Source organism: Corapipo altera, unplaced genomic scaffold (genome assembly GCF_003945725.1).
Source record: "Corapipo altera isolate COAL_440 unplaced genomic scaffold, ASM394572v1 349, whole genome shotgun sequence".
Taxonomy (NCBI): Eukaryota; Metazoa; Chordata; class Aves; order Passeriformes; family Pipridae; genus Corapipo; species Corapipo altera.
Genome location: NW_020884997.1, coordinates 400576 through 419654, shown reverse-complemented (window position 1 = coordinate 419654; position 19079 = coordinate 400576). Strand labels below are relative to the sequence as shown.

Sequence of the window (19079 nt, the reverse complement as noted above, 5' to 3'; positions counted from 1 at the left end):
AGTGCCGGGGGGAGCCGGGGGGCACCGGAGAGTGCCGGGGGGAGCCGAGGGGCACCGGGGAGTGCCCGGGGGGAGCCGGGTCCGACCCTGCTCCGGGGAAGGGCTGCAGCGGCGGGGGGCACCGGGGTGCCCAGCTACGGCCCCGCGGACATCCCCACGGCGCACGGACATCCCGCGGGGATCCGCGCAGACATCCCCGCGTCCCGCGGACATCCCGCATCCATCCCCGAGCATCCCCGCGGACACCCCGCGCGCCCCGCCCGCGGTCCCCGCGCGGACCTGTCCCCGCGGTCCCTGCGGCCGTGCCCGCGGCCAGCGCCAGGCCGGGCAGGAGGGGCAGCAGGGGCAGGAGGGGTAGGAAGGGTAGGAGCCCGGCCGGGGCCGCCATGGCTGCGGCGCTGGGGGCTCCCGCCGGCAGGGGCGGGGGGGCGGGGCTATGAGCATCGGGGGCGGGGCTCTGAGCATTGGGGGCGGGGCTCTGAGCATGGGGGCGGGGCTCTGAGCATCGGGGGCGGGGCTCTGAGCATCGGGGGCGGGGCTCTGAGCACGGGGGCGGGGCTCTGAGCGTGGAGGCGGGGCTACGCGCATCGGGGGCGGGGCTCCGGGCGGGCAGCGGGCTCGGCGCGGCGCTCGGGCGCCCCCTGGCGGCGCTCCCGTTGCGCTCCGTTCTCCGCCGCGGGGATTGCGGTGGAAAAGGAAACATTTCGGCGAATTTTCGTTGAAAATGGGAAAGAGCGCTTGGCTGGCGCCGCCGTGTCCCCCCCCAGCCGGTGCTACCCCTCGCTGCCTCTCTTTATTTCCTCTCAGGCTAAAAACGAACCGGGAGCGCAAACCTGCGGTAACTCGGCGCCATTAAACACCCCTCCTGGTGCCGCTCGTGGCCCCCACACCCCGCAGCTGTCCCGGGAAGGCCGCGTCTCCCTCTTCTCCGCCCCTGCCGGCCTTGAGAGGGAGATGTATATTTAATTAAGCGATGACGTAATATGCAAACGAGGGGGCCGCGCGCGCCCCCTGGCGGCCGCAGCGCCGGGCGCGCGGGCTCTGCCGAGTGGCGAGGGCGGCGCACGAGCATCACAGCGCCCGGCTAGCTCAGTCGGTAGAGCATGGGACTCTTAATCCCAGGGTCGTGGGTTCGAGCCCCACGTTGGGCGCATGAAATTTTCCTCTTCCTTCCTTATTTTTTTTTTCATTATTTTTCCCCTTTTCTCGCTGCTCGCGGCCCCGGCGGCCGCCACTGCGCGCCCGGCGCTGTGCTGTGCCCCCGCACGGCGAGCGGCGGGGGCGGGGATGGCCCGGACTCCATGTCCCGCCATGCCCGGGGCGCGGCTGCGCGGCGGGGCCGGGCCGGGATGCGGCGCGGGCGCTGAGGCCCCGCGGGGAGCGGGCGGAGCAGGGACCGGCCCTTATAAATGGCGCCCAAGCAGGATCCCAAGCCCAAATTCCAGGAGGGTGAGTGCGAGGGGAGCGGGCGGGGGGCCCTGCGAGGGGCCCGGGGGGGTGGCGGCCGCCGGTCGCTGCCCGCTGCGGCGATTCGCGCCCAGCGCTGGTGCCTTGAGGGTGATCTCGCTCTAATCCCCCGCTGCTCAGCCCTGAGGATTTGGGAATTCGTGGGAAAGCCGAATTCCCGCAGTCTTTGTCTCTTCCTGTGCCCGCTCTTTCCTCCCAGTGCCGCTCGGGCCCTTCCCACCCCCCGTTATTCTGAGGGCCCTGCGGCTCCTCGCCTTTCGCTCCAGTGCCGGTGAAGGGCCTGGACCTTCCCGGGCGTTAAAACTGTTGCGGTCCCCGGGGCTGTCAGGGGGTCGTTTCCTCGCCCGTGGAAGGTTTGTTTTTCCCCGAGAGGGATCTCAGAGCAGGGGGATCAGCGCCGGGATCGCGGCTGTGCTGGAATCCACGTTTGCCACAAAGCACCGGGGTTTGGGCGGAACGAGCGCGGATCGGGCTCCTCGGCCAGGCTTTTTTCTGCGCATATTTGGATTTTTAACTTACGATTGTGGTTGGCAGTGATATAAATAAGAGAAATAAAAACAGTAACGTAGGAAGGTGGCTGCCCCATCCCTGGAAGTGCCCAGGGCCGGGTTTTGGACAGGGCTGGGAGCAGCCTGGGACAGCGGGAGGTGTCCCCGGGCAGGGCAGGGTGCGATGGGACGGGGCGGCCTTTGGGACCAGGGAGAGGTGTGGCTGTGTCGCTGCAGTGCGGGGACTCACGGGAGAGGCTGCAGTGAGGGAGCGAGAGCCTGCCGGGTTATCACGGAAACAAAGAACGCCAAACGCCTGTGGGATTTTTTAAAAATAAGTATTCCGCAGGAGCTGCGGACATCTCACCTAGAAAACATTGAGCAGCAGTGGAAATAGAGAGGTGTTTCCACCAGCAAGGTGACACAGGAGGGGAATAATGTCACCTCTGATTGTCAGCTTTAATTATACTGACATTTGCTTTGTTTAAATAAAAGTACTGACTGTGTCATGTATCAAAATGGGCACTTCTGTGAGAACCTTTCTAAATCTTTTGCTTTCTTGATACACAGAAGCATTTTATAGTTCTGCAGCTCATCTCCCACGTTGCAGTTCATCTCCCCAAAAAAATGTGAGGCACTGCAGCTTCCAGAAGGAAACGTCTGGGCTCAGGTATCCTGTGAAGTACATTGAAATTCCCACAGTGTAACCACACAGTAAGGCCTTGCCACTGAGGAGAAAAAAAAAACAGGCTGAAGAACAGTCTCATCCTGCATAAAACCCCCGAAGTGAACAGTTTTTGTTGCTGTTGCACAGACCCAGCACTGTTCCATCCCACACATCAGATGGGGAAGTGTGGGGGTGTGTCTCTTCCTGACTGCACTGCACTGGGAATACCAGGTGCTGTTCTTCCTGCAGGGAAAGGTGCACAGGTGACAGTGGCTTTCATGTGTCAGAAGCTTGAGGTGCAGGGGTGGGATCTCTCAGGAGAGTTAATGTCCTGGTGGGGACCAAAGTGTGGTGTCACAGGGCTGAAGGATCCCTCGGAGCCAGGCAGTTTTCCCTGTTTGCTGTGTGAGCACTTGGACTGGAGTGTGCTGTATGGAGCCAGTGTATTTCTGGGGCCTGCAGCCAGAGCTGGAGGCTTTGAGGGAGCTGTGTGTGCCAGCCTTGCAGTGGGGTGTGGGAGTGCCTGATGTGGGGGCAGGGATGTGAGTTTTGGTGGCAGTTCCCTGCCAAAGTCCCAGCTGTTGTGCCCCACTCTGGGCAGGCCTGGCCCTGGTTTGTGTGCAGCTGGCCTGGCTGACACTATGGAGATGGCACTGGGGTGTTCTAAGATGTTTATCTGGACCTTTCTTCCAGGTGAGCGAGTGCTTTGTTTCCATGGACCTCTCCTTTATGAAGCAAAGGTAAGAGTGACAGCTTGTTGCTGCAGGTGGTTCTCACTGCCCCCCAGGAAAATAAGGAATTGCTTCAGTTTCCCTGCTGTGCCTCACTAGGTGGGATCAAGGACTGAAATGAAAATTAATGAAAACCTGATGATGTGTGAAATTTTAAATCCTGGAGCTTTATAATATTAAAAAAAAAATCAGGAAACCCAGTGGTGCTGCAGTTATTCTGGTAAACTCCCAAAGGCTGGGTGGTTTCACATGTTGGAATATCCGACAGAGCCGTGTTCCCAGAACACTGGGAAGCATTTGCACCTGCAGGACTTGGAGCTGCTGGGTTACAGTCATAAAGGAAGTGGCATTCCCAGTTCTGCTTCCCAGTTCTGGCTTTTTAACCACATGAACCTGCATTGCAGATCTGTGATGTGGAGGGTAACCCTGCTGCCTCAGGTTTGCTGGAGGTGCAGCTCTGGATTTCCCTGCTGAAATGGAAAAAAGGGCTGCTGTAGGTCTTGGGGTTAGAGGACTTGCAGAAATTCCTGGGGCACCTCAAACAGGGATTTAAATCCACTAGGATTTAGTGTCAGTGAATGTTAACTGATGGGGCAGCTTCAGAGGGCTGGTGGCAGGGAAGCACTCCATGCTGTGTCCCTCTCCTTTATCCAGAGTGGGATTTAAGCAGGGTCTGGCTCTGCCAGCCTGGTGCTGGAAGGGATTTCCCAACAGGCAAGAAGCTTTTGGCTGGCTGTTTGTATAAGAGTAGATCCTTCTGAGTTCCTGTCCTGGCAGAATAAACTTGTATTTTAATTGTAAAATGTTTTCTTTATTTACTTAGAAGCATTTAATATTAAAAGGTGCTTTGTAAGTAGTAATTAATAATAACCTTTGCTTTCTTCCTGTTCCTTTGATCTGTTTTTCTTCAGTGACTCTCAATTCATGGGTTGTTTTGTTCCTGACCACATCTGGGCTGTCCCACAGCAGGATGGTCAGGGAAGCACTTGTGTGTGTTAGAGGAGCGTGAGGAGCTGTGGCAAAGGGGAACTGTTTGTACATCTCCACAATGCAGAGTTAAATGAGAGTCACTTAAAACACTTCTAACCTCCAGCAAAGAAAATATTTTGGTACAGAAATATACTTGAGTCATCTTTTGCTTTGTGCTCAGCCCTTTTGTTCTTCAAGACAAGTAGGGACAGGCACAGTCTGTGTTTGGCTGGGTTTAACTTCAGGCTGTCAGAATGAGCCCCTGGTGCAGGACTGGCTCCAGCAGGAGCAGCATAACCTTACTCCTGGGTGCAAGTCTAGTGAGCCTGAGTTTAAGTTCCATATGTGGCATTTTGGAGATGGTTGCTGGAATATGATGTTCCTCTCTGTTGGCAGGGTTTTTTTTAATTAAAAAGGGTACATCACACTGTGTTCTTGAGTTGTATAGCAGAACACTATATAACACTTAGGGGTGATTCAGCATGGCAATAAAATAGCAATTATAACTTCTGTGAGTAGTTTTTACTTCAGTGGGGAAAAAAATCCTTAAAAAGCAGCTAAAAGCTGGAGCCACAGAGGGTCATTGTTCCTGTTTTACAGCACCCTTGTTCTGTCACTGTCAAGTGGCACCTGTGTCTCAGCATCTCCACAACACCACTGTGGCTCTGGGGGTGAAGTGCTGAAGTTGGATTTAATTTGTATAGCCAAGGGGTTCAGGGACCTGTGGTGGGCACAAAACTGACCTAGCTGGGGTTATGGACTTTCTGTTCTGGGCTGTTTTTTCAGGAAGAGGCCTGTCCCTGGCTGGGTTTTTAATGTGCCTGTGGTTGCTTGAGCTGTATCCCTAGGCCAGTCTTCTGATGGAAAGAACTGTGTTTATTTACCTCCCGTTTACATTCTTAACCCAGAAGAAGCCCTTACTGCAGCTCTCTCTGAACACAAGGCTCTCTCTGTGGCTGGGGACATCCCTGTCATTTATTTTACTTTGGGATGTTCCTGTGTTCCAGCAGCTGACCTGTCTGTGAGGGGGGGTGCTGGATGGGAATGAGCTCCAGGGAATGGCTTTGGCTCACCTGGAGCAGGGAAGCAGCTGCTTGGCTGTTCCTGGGGCATCCTCAGGGGTTCTGGTCCTGCTCCTGAAGGAAGGAATCCCTCTGGAGAGCTGTGCTTTGCCCTTCCCAGTCCCTCACTGGGCAGTAATGTGGGTCAGAGGGCAGTGTCTGCTGTGGAATAGCTGCCAGGATTCCAGGTGCTTGCACGGAAATCTCTTTGTTTAAACTGAAAGCTAAAAAAGCAAAACTCATTCCAGTCTCCTTGTTCTCTTTGGGGCTGACTGACCTTTCCTCTCTCTTCCAGTGTGTAAAGGTTGCCATAAAGGACAAGCAAGTGAAATACTTTATCCATTACAGTGGTTGGAATAAAAAGTAAGTATTGCACAAAATGAAAGCACAGTTCCTTTTTCCTTTGGAGGAGAATGCTTTGTTTGAGTGTGAGCTGGGTGGACCAGCACTGCCAATGTCCCTGGTGTGGGGAGGTTCTCTGGGACCAGCCTAAATGATTTTATACCTGAGCTGATGATTTATAGTAACACAAAGAAAACATTGCCAAACTAACCATCTCCTGCAGAGCCTGGGGTGTCAGGAGAGTGAAGGGAATGCTCTGTAGCATTCTGTTTGTTCAGGGTGGCAAATACTGTAATTCCTCCCTGGCAGAAATGTCTGTTGTGAAAACTTCCTTGTTATGTGTTGGTAGAAGAGGCAGCTCCTACTGAGGTGGCATAAAACTGCACTCAAATACCCTGTGCTTGACTTTTATACCACATTTGGCAGCAATTTTTGGGGAAGCACAGCCTGCTGAGGGCTGTGTCCAGCAGGGGAGGGCTGGCTGGGTTAGCCCTTCACGGGGCAGGTGTAGCCTGTGCTTCAGTTCCAGCCTCCCTTGATAAAGCAAACTTGGAGATCCTTTTCCCTCCTGCAGAAACAGCAGGATTCTGGCTGAGGGGTTGCTGAAGATGAAAGGTGACTCTGTGAAATAAACGATGAGGCCATTAAAGGTGAAAACTTCCAGGAGACTGTTGTACTGATGCACTTTTTTCCCTGTTCTTGAATTATGTTCTGCCACTCAGTTCGAACTCAGGAAAAGTGGAGTTTTTCCTTGGTGATTAAAAGTGATTCCTTCAGCTCCTCAGCCTTGGAAGTCTCAGGGAGCAGTTTCCTGTTTGGTTTTGTTTCATCTCAGTGCTGAAGACTCTCAGTCACAGCTCTCCTGATCTCACTGATGTGACTCAAAGCAGAACTTGGTGTTTTCCGTGTAACTTTTAATTGCAGCTGCTCACCCTCCTGCCAGGGGACAGGACTGGCTCAGTGTGCACAGCTCCAGGAGCACAATCAGCTCCAGTGCTGTCTGTTAATGAGGCAGCAAACATTTGGTCCTTCCTCCCCTGGTTCATCCCGAGGGAGGGGCCAGAACTGGTGTCCCGGTCCCGCTTTTCTTGCTTGTGCTGAGTTCCTTTCTCTTCAAGCTTCCAATTAACAGCATTAAAAGTGGCGTTGCTGCAAGAGCCAGGGAGCTGGGGCACTGTGAGCCCTTCACTTGGGCTTCTCTGGCTGTGGGCCTTTGCTAATTGCTTGACTTCCTAAGCTTTTTGCCAGTGTCAGCAGTCAGGACACAAAAAGGTTTCTTGCCCATGCAGTGCAATGTGTCCCCTGGTTACACAGCACCTTGGGAACATCTCCTGCAGCTCTACAGGCAGGAGGGAGGGAGTTAAATAGCTACCAAAGCACTGCCTAAAAACATGAGCTTTGGGTACAGCTGGAGTGGATTTTCTGTAATTTTTGGCTGCTGAGCTTGCCTTGTCTTCACACTCTGAAGCCCTGGTACTCCTGGAGCAATGTTGGTTTGGCCACTCCACGCTCCAGCACTGGCAGCTGTTGGAAAATGGCACAGAACTCCACAGAAAGAGCTTTAACTTTAGAATACCTTGGCCACTTTTAATGTGTTTTATCTGAAATAAACTGATTGCTCAGATGACCCACTCTTTGTCAGAGTGGAATTGCTGCTCGTAATGGCAATTTCCCCAACACCTCTTCTCTTAAATCGTTCAGATTCTTCAAATATTCATTCCATCTTGGTTTCCTTCACAGACAGAAATCAGAGCTCTTCTCCTTACAGTAAGATCTTATTGCTGAATTTGTTAACCTATAAAATGTTGGAATAGATAAAGGAAACTTGCTTCTTAATATATTATGGCTGCAGGTGTCCCATAATTTAGTAAGCATGGAATATTATTTTTCTTTTCCTGTGATGCTTCTTTTGAGTTAAAGTCAGTCCTCTCCCTCCTGAATTGCCTGTCTTCAAGTTTGGGAAATTCTTTGGAAATGCCTGAGGGTTACACTTCCCTAGAAAAACCATTCCACTTCAGTCAGTGGGGAATGTGTTTGGTAACTTACACCTTGAGTTGTGCCAGTCCATGACTTGACACAAAAAGCAGTTTAGTCCCAAATTCTGTGAAGTTTTGAATTGACTGTTGTGTGTAGAATGCAATTGTTCTTGAAGTTTTGGAGTGATCATCTGGTATTTTGGCTTTTTTGCAGCTGGGATGAATGGGTTCCAGAAAGCAGAGTGCTCAAATACGTGGATACCAACCTGCAGAAACAAAAGGAACTTCAAAAGGCCAATCAGTGAGTAATTTTGGTAGAAAATCCTTCTCAGTAAATATTTTTAAGAGCTTTGATCCAACAACTACATATCAAGGGAAGTTAATGAGTTTTTAAAAAAAATAAAGCAAGCTTCTTTTCCATTAAAGTCTCATTTATGAATTTCCTCTTTTTAAAGGGAACAATATGCAGAGGGGAAGATGAGAGGAGCTGCTCCAGGCAAGAAAACTTCTGGTCTGCAGCAGAAGAATGTTGAAGTGTAAGAAGGTTTTTATTTTAAAAAACCACACAAAACAACCCCCAACCCCCCACCCCAAACAGCTCTTAAACCTTTGCTTGTCTGTTTTACTCTTGATCTGTAGGATTTTTTTTAGAATGGGCCTGCAGGTTAAACTCCATTTCCTGTGACACAGCCCGTGCAAAAGCTGTGTTACATGATGTCAAAAAGGCCTTTGTTGAAGTATTTTATTAAACTGCCTTTAGATGGTGAAGAGTTCAGGACTGAATGGGGGTACTGAGTAAACACACCCTGCATTTTTTACACTCTGTTCCTCTTTGGGTTGGTGACCTGACACTCAAAAAGTGGTGATTCCTCATAAGTCTCGTGTATCTCAGTGAAACCAGTTTTCATATAGAATTTCCCACTTGTTCCAGGCTCTGCAAGCTCTTGGGAATAAAATCCTTACAATGCCTTCTCACTGCAGAATTATCAAAACTGCATTATAAGAGTCTGTTTGGCTGGTTTTGACAGAACTAAACCCATACTCTATTAAAAATGAGTTTGCATCTTAAGAGACCAGAAGCAAGCTCAGACATTTTTTGGAAAAAATCAATTTGAGGCTGTAACTGTCAGATTTCTCACTCCATCCTTTTGGTTTTCAGAAGAGGTATTGTGGTAGATTCTCACACAGTCAGTGCAGCTCTGCTGCTTTGCTCATTTGTCACTAAACTCCTCTGTTTGGGGTAGTTGTTTCCCTTAATTATGAAGATGGTCATTGCTAATGGGATGTTTTGAATTCCTGACTCCCTTTATGATTCTGGTGTCCATGAGGAAGCTGCTGAAATGGCATCAGTTCTTCAGAAGTGGATTTGGCAGCAGCCTGAGATTTCATGTGTCATCTGTGGGCAGCTTTGTTATGAACTGTGAATCATTGGTTTGAGAAGGCAGCAGTACTGGGGTCAGTTAGTTGGTGTTTGCTCTGCATCCTGAAGCAGTTTCACTTTGGGATTAGCAAAGCCCAGCCCAGGCTGTAATTGGCTCCTGGTCTCTGGGATGGGGAGCCAGTGGATCTGGCTGATCCCCAGTGCTGGGGGTGCCCCCTGTGCTCTGCTGGGGGCTCCCAGGGGCTCCAACACCAGCCCAGGTTGTGCTCTGTCAGCTCAGCACCAACCTCTGACAGGGACCAGGCACTGCTTGTCATCTTCTGGGGGTGACAAAAGCCCACCCCACCTCTCTGAGTACATAGTTGATAATGATTGTCATTAAAGTCTAATTAAACCAGGTCTAAATTATGACCATTACTAATTTGGCTGCTTAAGGGGCTGTCACACTGGAGTCATCTCACATGTGAGTCAGTGGGAGGAGGGTTAATCCCAGGTGTAAGTCTGGCAGAGGCAGAGATGCCTCAGTTGTAAGTGTGTAGTTTGCACTACAGAGAGCATGGCAAGAGTAACTGCAGAGTAGGTTCCAGCTTGAGTCACCCAGGCAGCTCAGGCTGAGAGCAGGGGGAGTTGTTTCTGGCTGAGTAAACACTAAGTGTTAACCTGGGCTTAAAGTCAGACGTGGGCTAACCCTCTCACCCACACCTGATGTTGTGTCCAAGGGAGACCCGTGGCAAAAATGATTTTGGTTTAAGCCCCTGTGAAACTGTAAAGCTTTACAGACATTACCAGGTCTGACTTCATTCCTGGTTGAAACAAGTTTTGGGAAGGGCCTGGCTTGGCTTTCTGCTGCCACCACTATCCTAAGCTCTTGTGGCTGTCTCCAGCAGAACAAAGCAGACATAAGGTAGTTCTCTGAAACTTCTGTTTCACTGATTGGAAAAACTAATTCTTTGGTGATGGATTTTGAGTTGTGAAGGAGGAGAGGGAAGCTGTTGTTGGAGCAGCAGCCTGGCCTGGGGAGGTGGGTTAGAACAGGTTAGAACAGTTGTTGCACTGAGCTTGCTGCTCATCTCCGGCCAAAACCACATCCAGTGCTTCCCTCGGTGCTGCTTCCAACAAAGTCTCCCTATTTTTCTCCCCTTTTGGAGGCTGAGGGAGAGGAAATGCTTAGACCCAGTTGAAGGCTGAGCACCCACCAGGTCTGACATTGTGTCCTTACCCGCAGGTTTTTCCGCCGGGATGGAGCCCACACTGTTTGCTGTCTGGAGACCCCTGCCATCTCCACACGGTGAGTCAGGGGGCACTGTCACACCAGGGCTTGTGTCCTACAATCCAAACCTCTTTGCTTCCCTACACTTCTTGTACAGACTCTCAGAGTCCTCAGCTGGGTCACGTAGGTTTGGCAGCAGTGGATTGGTTTGGTGGTGGGTTTATTTAAAACCAGCATTAGCTGTTTTTTCTGCTAATACAAGTCTTGTTGTTGACCTGAACGTGCCAAGGTGTGTTGTCTGCCTGGCTCGGGGCATCCCCTGCTCCCTTGGGCACAGCTGGTGGCTCTCCCAGGCACTCCAGGCCCTCCAAATGCCAAACACCCTCCAAACCCTGCCAGTTGTGCAGGGCTGGGGCAGCTCTGGGACCGGCTCAGGCTGGAGGTTCCTTCCCCTCCTCCTCTCTGGCCACCAGTAACGTGTGCCCAGAGGGAACCAGTGAATCAGGGCCAGAGATGCTCCCCCCAAACACCTCTGTGCTTCCAGCCCTCTGTGACTGAGGGACCCCAGAGCTGAAGGCTGTGTCCATGTGATGGTTTAATGTCCCTGTGTGGGACTGTCTTATATTTATCCAGTAACTTCTGAACCCTTTGGACTTCTGGCCTCCCCATCATCTTGTGGCAGCCTGTTTTCTTTTTGAAGAGGTGAGGAAGGAGGAGGATGACTCCTGTCATTTTAATGTCTGCTGCTTTGGGGCTTTTTGGTGTTTTTCATCTGTCTTGGGGAAAGATTGCTCAGTTCTTCAGGCTTCACCTTTCATTGCTGTGATCCCCCCCCCCCCCACATTCCTCCTCTAAGTTTGAACTGTGAGATCTTCAGCACCTCCCACCTCTGTTCAGGCTTTTAATTAAAATTCTTTCCAAAGAAGCTTCTTTGAGGCTTCCATGGTGCTTTTCAGTTTTGTTGTCCAGTTCAGTGAAAAGTGGCAGTGAAGGGAGAAAGAGGGGAATGCAGAGCTGGGCTGTGGAAAGAGAAGGCAGTGCAAGTTTGGGGCTTCTGTTCCCATGTGGTTGGGAAGTGGCACAAAAGGATGTGTTTAACCCATCCTAAGTAGGTTCAATCTCTTGTGTCCCTTCAGGACTTGCATTCCACTTGTCCTTGCAGGAAAGGATTATCTGCAGCATGAGGCACCTGCATGGTGCTGTTCAGCTTTATATTTGATAAGGACTTTACATTATTTATATTATATTGCCCCTCTGTTCCAGTGGTTAAAACTCTGCTTCAATTCTAATGCTTAACATAATTTTTATCTTGTGATTTTAATTCTGGGAAGAACTCCCTGTTCCTCCCTGTTTACTTTAGGTTTGGAAGAAAAGCCTTTCTCTTCAATGCACCAGTCCCCTATCAGTGGCTTCACTTGGCCATTGCTCCTTCTTTCTGCAGAGATGAGCTTTATTCTGCCCCCAGTTTCAGCCTAGTGCTTGTTTGACTTGAAGTTTAAAAAAAAAAAAAACAAAACAAACAACCCTTACTCTTCTTATCTTCAGCCCTTCCTGGGGACTCTGCCTTTTTCCTGGCCCAGATAAACCCAGCTCAGAGCCTGAAAACGAGTCACTTGAGGCGATGGTGAATTTGCAAGGAAATAATCTCTTACTGGTAATGGGTTCTGTCCACACAAACTGCTTTGGGAGCAGTTGCACTGGCCTGCTGTTAGCAGGGAGAAAACTGAGACGTGACAAGTAGTACTCCAGTTAAAACTTTATGAAAATGGGTAGCAAACAAACAAAGTGCTACTGAAACTTCCCTCTGCTGCTGTAGTGGTAAAACTGGGGGAGTTTTCAATATTTTACTGGAAATCGATTCAGTTGACTGAGATTTATCTGGTAATTCCCAGCACTTCTGTTTCCTTGTCCCATATTCTGTTTGAAATACAGAATTAGAACACCTACAGATCTAGTGTAGTTCTCCAGGAGCACTTGGGAAGGACAAAACATCCAAAGAAAAGGTGAATTCTAACCTGTTACATGAAGTCATAGCTGATATTTCTTTCATGTGTTTTTATCTAAACACTCCCCAGGCCCCTGAGTATCTGCTCCTTGCACTGAACTTAGTGGACAATTGTTCTGGCTTTCTGCTTTGGCTTCCTGAAGTACCACTCTCTTCATATTTGCAATAATTTGTGTTCTTTTTGCAGGAAAACAAAAAAGAACAAGCAGAAAAGTAAGTATGTATTTTGTATATAAGTGGATCCCCTTAGTGAAGGATTCTTAGCTGGAAAGACCTTAAATCTGTAATTACTGCTCCCTTGTGCTGTCCCTCCTGCACTCCTCAGTCCCCCCTGCCCAGGAGGGGTGCACACTCTTCTGCTTTGCACAAGATCTACTCGTTTCAGTCTGTCAGGATTTTGACCTCTTGCAGATTAAAACCCAAGTGAGATCTCCCTGGATCTGTGGAAATAACTTCCTAAGTCAGACTTATGTTTTCTTACTGAGCTGGAGGTGGGACACGGCTGCAAAGCTGAGCTGCTGGGCCCAAAAACTGTGCTAGAGAATATTCCAGACAGTGACACATTGGTTTGGTTTTAGTGCAGAAACTCCACCTTCAGGCACGTGTTGGTGCAGTTGAAACTGTCACAAATGTGGGACTGCCAGCACACAAGTAACATGTCACACAGAAACCAGCCAAACAGAAAGGTGATCTGAGAGAAATCCGAGTCTTAAATCCTTCTGGTAAATCTTCCCTGGTGTTTCTCACTGATAAAGTGTGTTCTGCACAGCTCCAGGCATTGGAGAGGGGAGCAGCACCAGTGAGACTCCCCAGCCCCCGAGGAAGAAAAGGGCTCGAGTAGATCCCACGGTGGAAAGTGTGAGTGTTGCCATCCCCTCCAGGATCTGGGTAAAACAGGAAGGGGGCTGTGCTCACCATTAGCACCTGGGAGTGATGAGTGTGGCTTTGCTTTTCTCAGGAAGAAACATTTATGAACAGAGTTGAAGTGAAGGTGAAGATCCCAGAAGAGCTGAAGCCATGGCTGGTAGATGACTGGGACTTGATCACCAGGCAGAAGCAGGTGACTGGGCAGGAGAACAGTTTGGGCCATCCCAGAGGTGTAAAAATCATGATCCAGTCTGGGGGGGCACGTGTGTGCCTTGCTGTGTATCTGTGACTCTTGGCATGACTTTATTTAATTCAGGAGTTCATCATGAGGTTGCTGTGGAGCAGCACAAGAGTTAAATGGAAACATGGATATAGTCCTGGAATCCTGAGATGGTTTGGGTGGGAAGGGACATGAAAGCCAATCTCATTCCACTCCCTGCCATGGGCAGGGACACCTTCCATGGCCCAGGGTGCTCAGGTTGGTTGGGGTTTTGTATGTCCATTAAAACAGTTGGTGTGTTCCTTTAATAACACATAACACATTAACTTGCTGTTTTCAGTCTAGAAAATGCCCTTGTGTGCATTGGTTTCAATTCAGCTTCCAGGTATAAATGTCTGCAAAAATTAGGCAACTTGTATTTGTTCTGTTTTACTTCTTTGCAGCTCTTCTACCTTCCTGCCAAGAAGAATGTTGACTCCATTTTAGAGGATTATGCAAACTACAAAAAATCCCGAGGAAATACTGATAACAAGTGAGTTGTGGCCATTTCCAGCCTTAAACACTTCTTTTGCTGTTGTTGTTGGACTTGGAAAAATCAAGTAAACTTGTGAACCAAGGCCCAGCCCAGTGTCCAGCATCCTGTTCCAAGACCAAGGTGATGGGGGAGTTTAGAAATCTTGGGGGGGTGATTCCAGACTGCAGTTCTGCTTTCTGGGTATTATTTCTGCTTCTCCCCCTTTTCCCAAGCCTTCTCCTGGGGGAAGATGATACAAAGAGCCCAGAAGAGCTGCCTGGTAGGTGAGCTCAGAGCTGCTGGGCTCCCTCCCAGGCACAGGGACAGGGAGGTGCATGAGGACTGGTAAAACATTCAGATGAGCAGAGCTAATTACTCATTTGTAATTACCCCAGCAGTCAGCCCTGACCAAAACAAGGTGTGTTTATTCTGAAGGAAGCTTTCCTGTTTGAAAGGGAGAGAGAACAGAAAGGGGAAGTTATTTTCTGCCATTCAGGAGGAGGCAGATTGTTGACTTGTCAGGGTGTTTTAACCTCCTTTGTAATTGTCCTGATGTCTGCTCTGAATGTGTTGGCAGGGTGGAGTGAGGGCTGGGCTGCTCAGTGTCACCAATTCCTGTCCAGGCAGGGTGAACTTGGAGGCCTGCAGGAATATGGCAGGAGAGGTCTGGGAAGAAGGGATCAGGTGCCTGAAATACTGGGGGCTGTCCCTCTCTTTAAGCAGGAGTTCAGTCCAGTTACTTCAATATTGTACTTTTAAAGTGTTGTGAGTTGGGATGAACTTTGGTGAAAAGAGAAGAGCTGGTGAGTGTCCCTAAAATCCTGCCTGTTCCTTTGGAAGGGCTGCTCCAAGAGTTCATGTCTCTGAGTGGGTGACTAAAAACAAGGCTGCTCTTGGTTTGCCTGAATCCTGAGTTCAGAACAGCCCATTTTCAAGGGAGGTCTGGAAATGCACCACTCCCCATGGCTGTACATTGTAAGGTCTCCAGACAAATTTCCCTGGAAGATCTGAAGGCCCTGTCCAAGATCCTCAGGATTTTGCTGGTCTCACCAAGCCAGGGCTCCCCCTGTGCCCATCCCATCCTTGGAGCAAGGCTGGCAGTGTGCTCTGTCCCCAGGGAGTACGCTGTCAATGAGGTGGTGGCTGGAATTAAGGAGTATTTCAACGTCATGCTGGGAACTCAGCTGCTCTACAAGTTTGAGAGGCCCCAATACGCCGAAATCCTGGCGGATCACCCGGATGCTCCCATGTCTCAGGTCTACGGTGCCCCACACCTCCTGAGGCTGTTTGGTGAGTACCACCTCGGGAGGGTGAGGAAGAGCAGTTGGAAGGATTCAGATACTTCTTTTCCCCTCTTGAGTCCGTGACAGGCAGCTCTGGATCGTGGGTTCACTCTTTTCCTCACTCCACCCGTATCCAAAATGCTCAGAGCCGTTGGGGGCTTTGGGGTGGAAATGAGCTTTTAACAGTCCCATTGAGCTTGTGCATATTGGAGTAGGTTGCTGGGCTGCTTTTCTGTGCTACTGTGAAGTTGTGGGCTGTGCTGCAGCCCTTGGGAAGGTGTTGTGTGAGTAACCAGTGCTCCTTCCTTTGGAGCAGTGCGGATCGGAGCCATGCTCGCCTACACGCCCCTGGATGAGAAGAGTCTGGCCTTGCTGTTAAACTATTTGCATGACTTCTTAAAGTAAGTACTGGGAAGGTCTTGCAGCAAGAAAGGCAAAGTTCAGGAAGCACAGGCTGTTGTGTTGCTGCCTGTTTTCAGTGAATTGTTGTATGATTTGGGGCCTGTGTCTGGGATCTTCACAGTGAAGCGTTGGATCCCAGTGAAGCTCTGACTGCTGTACAGGAGCACAGTAAGACTGGTTTTAAATCTCTCCTGTTATACTGAGATTATTGCTAGTGCCAGCACAAGGGGGAATGGCTTCCCACTGCCAGAGGGCAGGGTTAGATGGGACATTGGGAAGGAATTCCTGGCTGTGAGGGTGGGGAGGCCCTGGCCCAGGTTGCCCAGAGAAGCTGTGGCTGCCCCTGGATCCCTGGAAGTGTCCAAGGCCAGGTTGGACGGGGCTTGGAGCCATCTGGGCTAGTGGAAGGTGTCCCTGCCCATGGCAGGGGTGGGATGGGATGAGCTTTAAGGTCCCTTCCAACACAAACCATTCCTGGATTCTGTTAATCTGCACTTCTAAACTGCCCAAATCTGCTACTTGTTTCAAAATAAATGCTTCAACTTTTATTTCTAGTTGCTATAAAAAGCAGATGATGATAATTCCAGCAAGCTGTTGAATTACACAACAGTTACTCAACAGCAGTTGAGCAAATATTTAAAAACTGATGAACTTTATGGATGTTTTTTCTGGGACAGACAGTCAGTGGAGCTTTAGTGTGCTTGTGCTGCAGCCCTGTGGCTGTGGGATATCTGGGAGGAAAACACCATCCTGAATGATAATAAAAGGCTTTAATGTGAAATGAGATGAGCTTTAAGGTCCCTTCCAACCCAAACCATTCCAGGATTATGTGATTGGATAAGCAATTGGAAGTTGAAAGAAAACCTTCAGTAAATCCAGGATGGCTCTGCAGCAGGGCTTGGAATGGATCAGCCTGAAAGCCAGGGAAAAACTGCCTTGGAATAGCCCGAGAGCCTTGAGTAGATCCTGGTCTTTTGGGTCAGTCTGAGGTGAATGCAGGTCTGAAGAGCTTTGGCTGTAAAGGCAGAAATGTGAAGCCAGTGACCAGAAATCTCTGAATCCATTTGATGAGATTTGAGGGGCACATAACGTTTACCTTTGGCCATCCCTTGTTTTGCCATCATTCATTCAGCCCCTGAGGTTCCCTGTTTGTGCAGACAGAACTCCCTGGGGTCCTGTTCCCTCTCCTTTTGAGTAGGTCAGTAGTAGATGTACTGCAGCTGCCTGAACCTCAAATGTCAGCTGTTTCATCTTATTAATCTTGACCTCACCTGGAGCCAGAGCAGTTTGACAGCTTGCTTGGAATTGATTTTGGGTTTTAATTGATTTTTTTGGCCTGAGCTGTCAAATGTGGAGTTAACCTGACACAGCTGGTGTGAGATTTGTGCTGCTCAAATCCCATCGTGTGCTCTGGGCTCACACCTGAGGACTCACACGGTTCTGAACGGTGGAGAATTCGGGCAGGAAGGTAATTTAATCTATTTATCACTTCTGTAGGTATTTAGCAAAGAATTCCTCTGCATTGTTCAGTGCCAGTGACTATGAAGTGGCCCCTCCGGAGTACCACCGGAAAGCGGTGTAATCCCAGCCTGGGTCCCTGCAACTGTCCACTTCTGCATCTGTCCTTCACCTCCCCACTGCACAGCTCTTGCACAGGCCCTGTAAACATAAGGTGAACAAAGTTGTGTGTGTGAAATGGAGCTGGCATGTAAAGTCCTGAAGATTTCCTGTCCCAGGTGGACGCCCGGAGCTCCCGGGAGCTCTGTGCTGTTCCTGGCTCGCTGTTTGTGTTGGTGGGGTGTGAAGGAATGTGTTTGGTGTGTCTCTGTATGAACTCCGTGCTCGTAGGGCTGCTCTGAACGAGGCCTGGCCTCACTAACCTGCTTTATTCCATAGTCTGACAGACCCCCGGGGCTGTGTCACCTGTGCTGGTGCTATTGACTGTCTGACCCGACCCATTGACGTGGTGGTGGTGCAAGTGCCATGTTTGGTCCATAAATGTTCGCTTCTCTTGGGGTAGTTGAAGGACTGTGACTTTTTTTTTATATTCTAACAGTAGGAAAACGTGTTCTCATCTCGTAGTGTTTGGAAATGTTGGTCTTTCATGGAGCTGTTTTACAGAGCTGCAAATAAACTTTTTTTAATTTCAGATGTTGTTTCTGATGTTTGTGTTCCTATCAAGTCCCTGCCCCGAGAGTGTCCTGGCTGGGATGAGCCAAGGGAATGAGGGGTTTGGGGACATGCATTAATGGTGTTGCAGGACTTGGCTCTGGCCTGAGTAGCTGCTATTTCCAGGCAAAACACCAGGTTTTAATCACAGCTGTTACTGCAGGAAATCACAGTTATCTGGGGATCCAAGGGCTGTTTTGGTGTGGGTGGGGTGAGATTGTGCCCTTCCTGTGGGGACTGAGAAATGGGAGGGTCCTGCACCCACATGTCCCCAGACATGGGCTGCACCTTCCCAGGAGCTGCCTGTGTGTGAAGATGGGCTCAGGGAAGGTGTGAGCAGATTCCCTGGACAGGAATCCAGCAGGGTCGTGTCCCACCCTGCCCCTGTGCCCTCCTGTACCGGAGCACAGAGACCCACCCGGGTCCCGAGCTGTGCAGGGCGGGGCCGGGACAGGGATGGTCCGGCAGGATAACGAGCTGTTCAAAAGAGCAGCAGGATCTGCTGTTGAATGGAAAAAGAACAATATTGAGCAATGATGTGAGGGGAAGTTGCCATGGAAACTGAGGCAGGGCTGGGAGCTGCCGCAGCGCTCCCGAGGTGGGTTCCTGCCAGGAATCCTGCCCAGGGCAGGCACAGTAGGGACAGGGGCTGTGCCTTCCCTGCCCAGCTCCAGGCTGAGAGGGAGCAGCCCTGGAGCCCTGGGAAGGTGGGTGCTCCTCTGGCTCCTGGGGGTGTTCCAGTCACTGTCTGCTCTTTCACAGATTCATTAGGTTAATTAGCTACTGCTCGTTATTTATCACCGTGTTAACCAGAGCCAGGACCGTGTTCTGGGCTGAACAATGGATTTATCCTTTGCCAGCTGCCCCAAGAGGGAAAACAACCTTTCGCTGTCAGTGCTTGTGTTCAGAGAACGGTGTTTGTACCGAGACCTGGATGGATCTTCTGGGGATCCTGCTGTTCTCTGGGAAGCTCCCTGGTGTCCTGCTGGAAAATCAAGAGCAGGACAGCCAGAGTGAGGGTGGGAGCAGGAGCTGGAGGTGGTGCCAGCCCACAGCCCTGGGCAAGGCCTGTATCCTGGGGGGTCACAGCCACATTCCCCTCACATGGAGGGACCTGCTGAGCCTCCTTCCCCGCTCTGCTGCTCCTCTGCTGAGCTCAGGAGGCACCACCTGCTCTGTTTTCCAGGCTGTCCACAGGCAGGGAAGGGAGGTGAGCAGGGAGCGGGAGGCTCAGTCCTGTCCCTGCCTCCCCAGCCAAGGGGTGTTCTGGATGCAGGAGTGGCAGATTCCGAGGGCTTTGCTCCTGCAGTGCTCGGCCTCCCCAGGG

General features: G+C 50.5%; 2 protein-coding genes and 1 non-coding gene across 4 annotated transcripts in view; 2 read left to right on the top strand and 1 right to left on the bottom strand.

The window, feature by feature from the left end:
- Positions 1–703, bottom strand: part of ADAMTS7 (ADAM metallopeptidase with thrombospondin type 1 motif 7) — a 35800-nt gene extending 35097 nt beyond the window's left edge. The window contains exon 1 of the mRNA XM_027666695.1: positions 280–703. Coding sequence (XP_027522496.1) covers positions 280–703 — 424 coding nt within the window. The remainder of the gene's footprint in view (positions 1–279) is intronic.
- A 375-nt stretch (positions 704–1078) lies between these two features.
- On the top strand, positions 1079–1151 carry TRNAK-CUU. Its single transcript has one exon. It is a non-coding gene; the product is annotated as a tRNA-Lys (tRNA).
- Positions 1152–1318: 167 nt separating this feature from the next.
- MORF4L1 (mortality factor 4 like 1) lies at positions 1319–17732 on the top strand. 2 transcript variants are annotated; one of them, XM_027666751.1, is made up of 14 exons: positions 1325–1449; positions 3316–3362; positions 5679–5746; positions 7427–7492; positions 7916–8002; positions 8157–8237; positions 10308–10370; positions 12485–12510; positions 13067–13155; positions 13256–13357; positions 13828–13916; positions 15016–15188; positions 15498–15582; positions 17081–17732. In XM_027666751.1, exons 1-14 carry the CDS (start codon positions 1410–1412, stop codon positions 17163–17165), a joined length of 1101 nt encoding a protein of 366 aa, XP_027522552.1. In that variant the 5' UTR covers positions 1325–1409; the 3' UTR covers positions 17166–17732. The 2 variants fall into 2 exon arrangements, with proteins under 2 accessions (XP_027522551.1, XP_027522552.1); XM_027666750.1 differs by lacking the exon at positions 7427–7492 and having other exon boundaries at positions 1319–1449.
- Positions 17733–19079: the final 1347 nt, after the last annotated feature.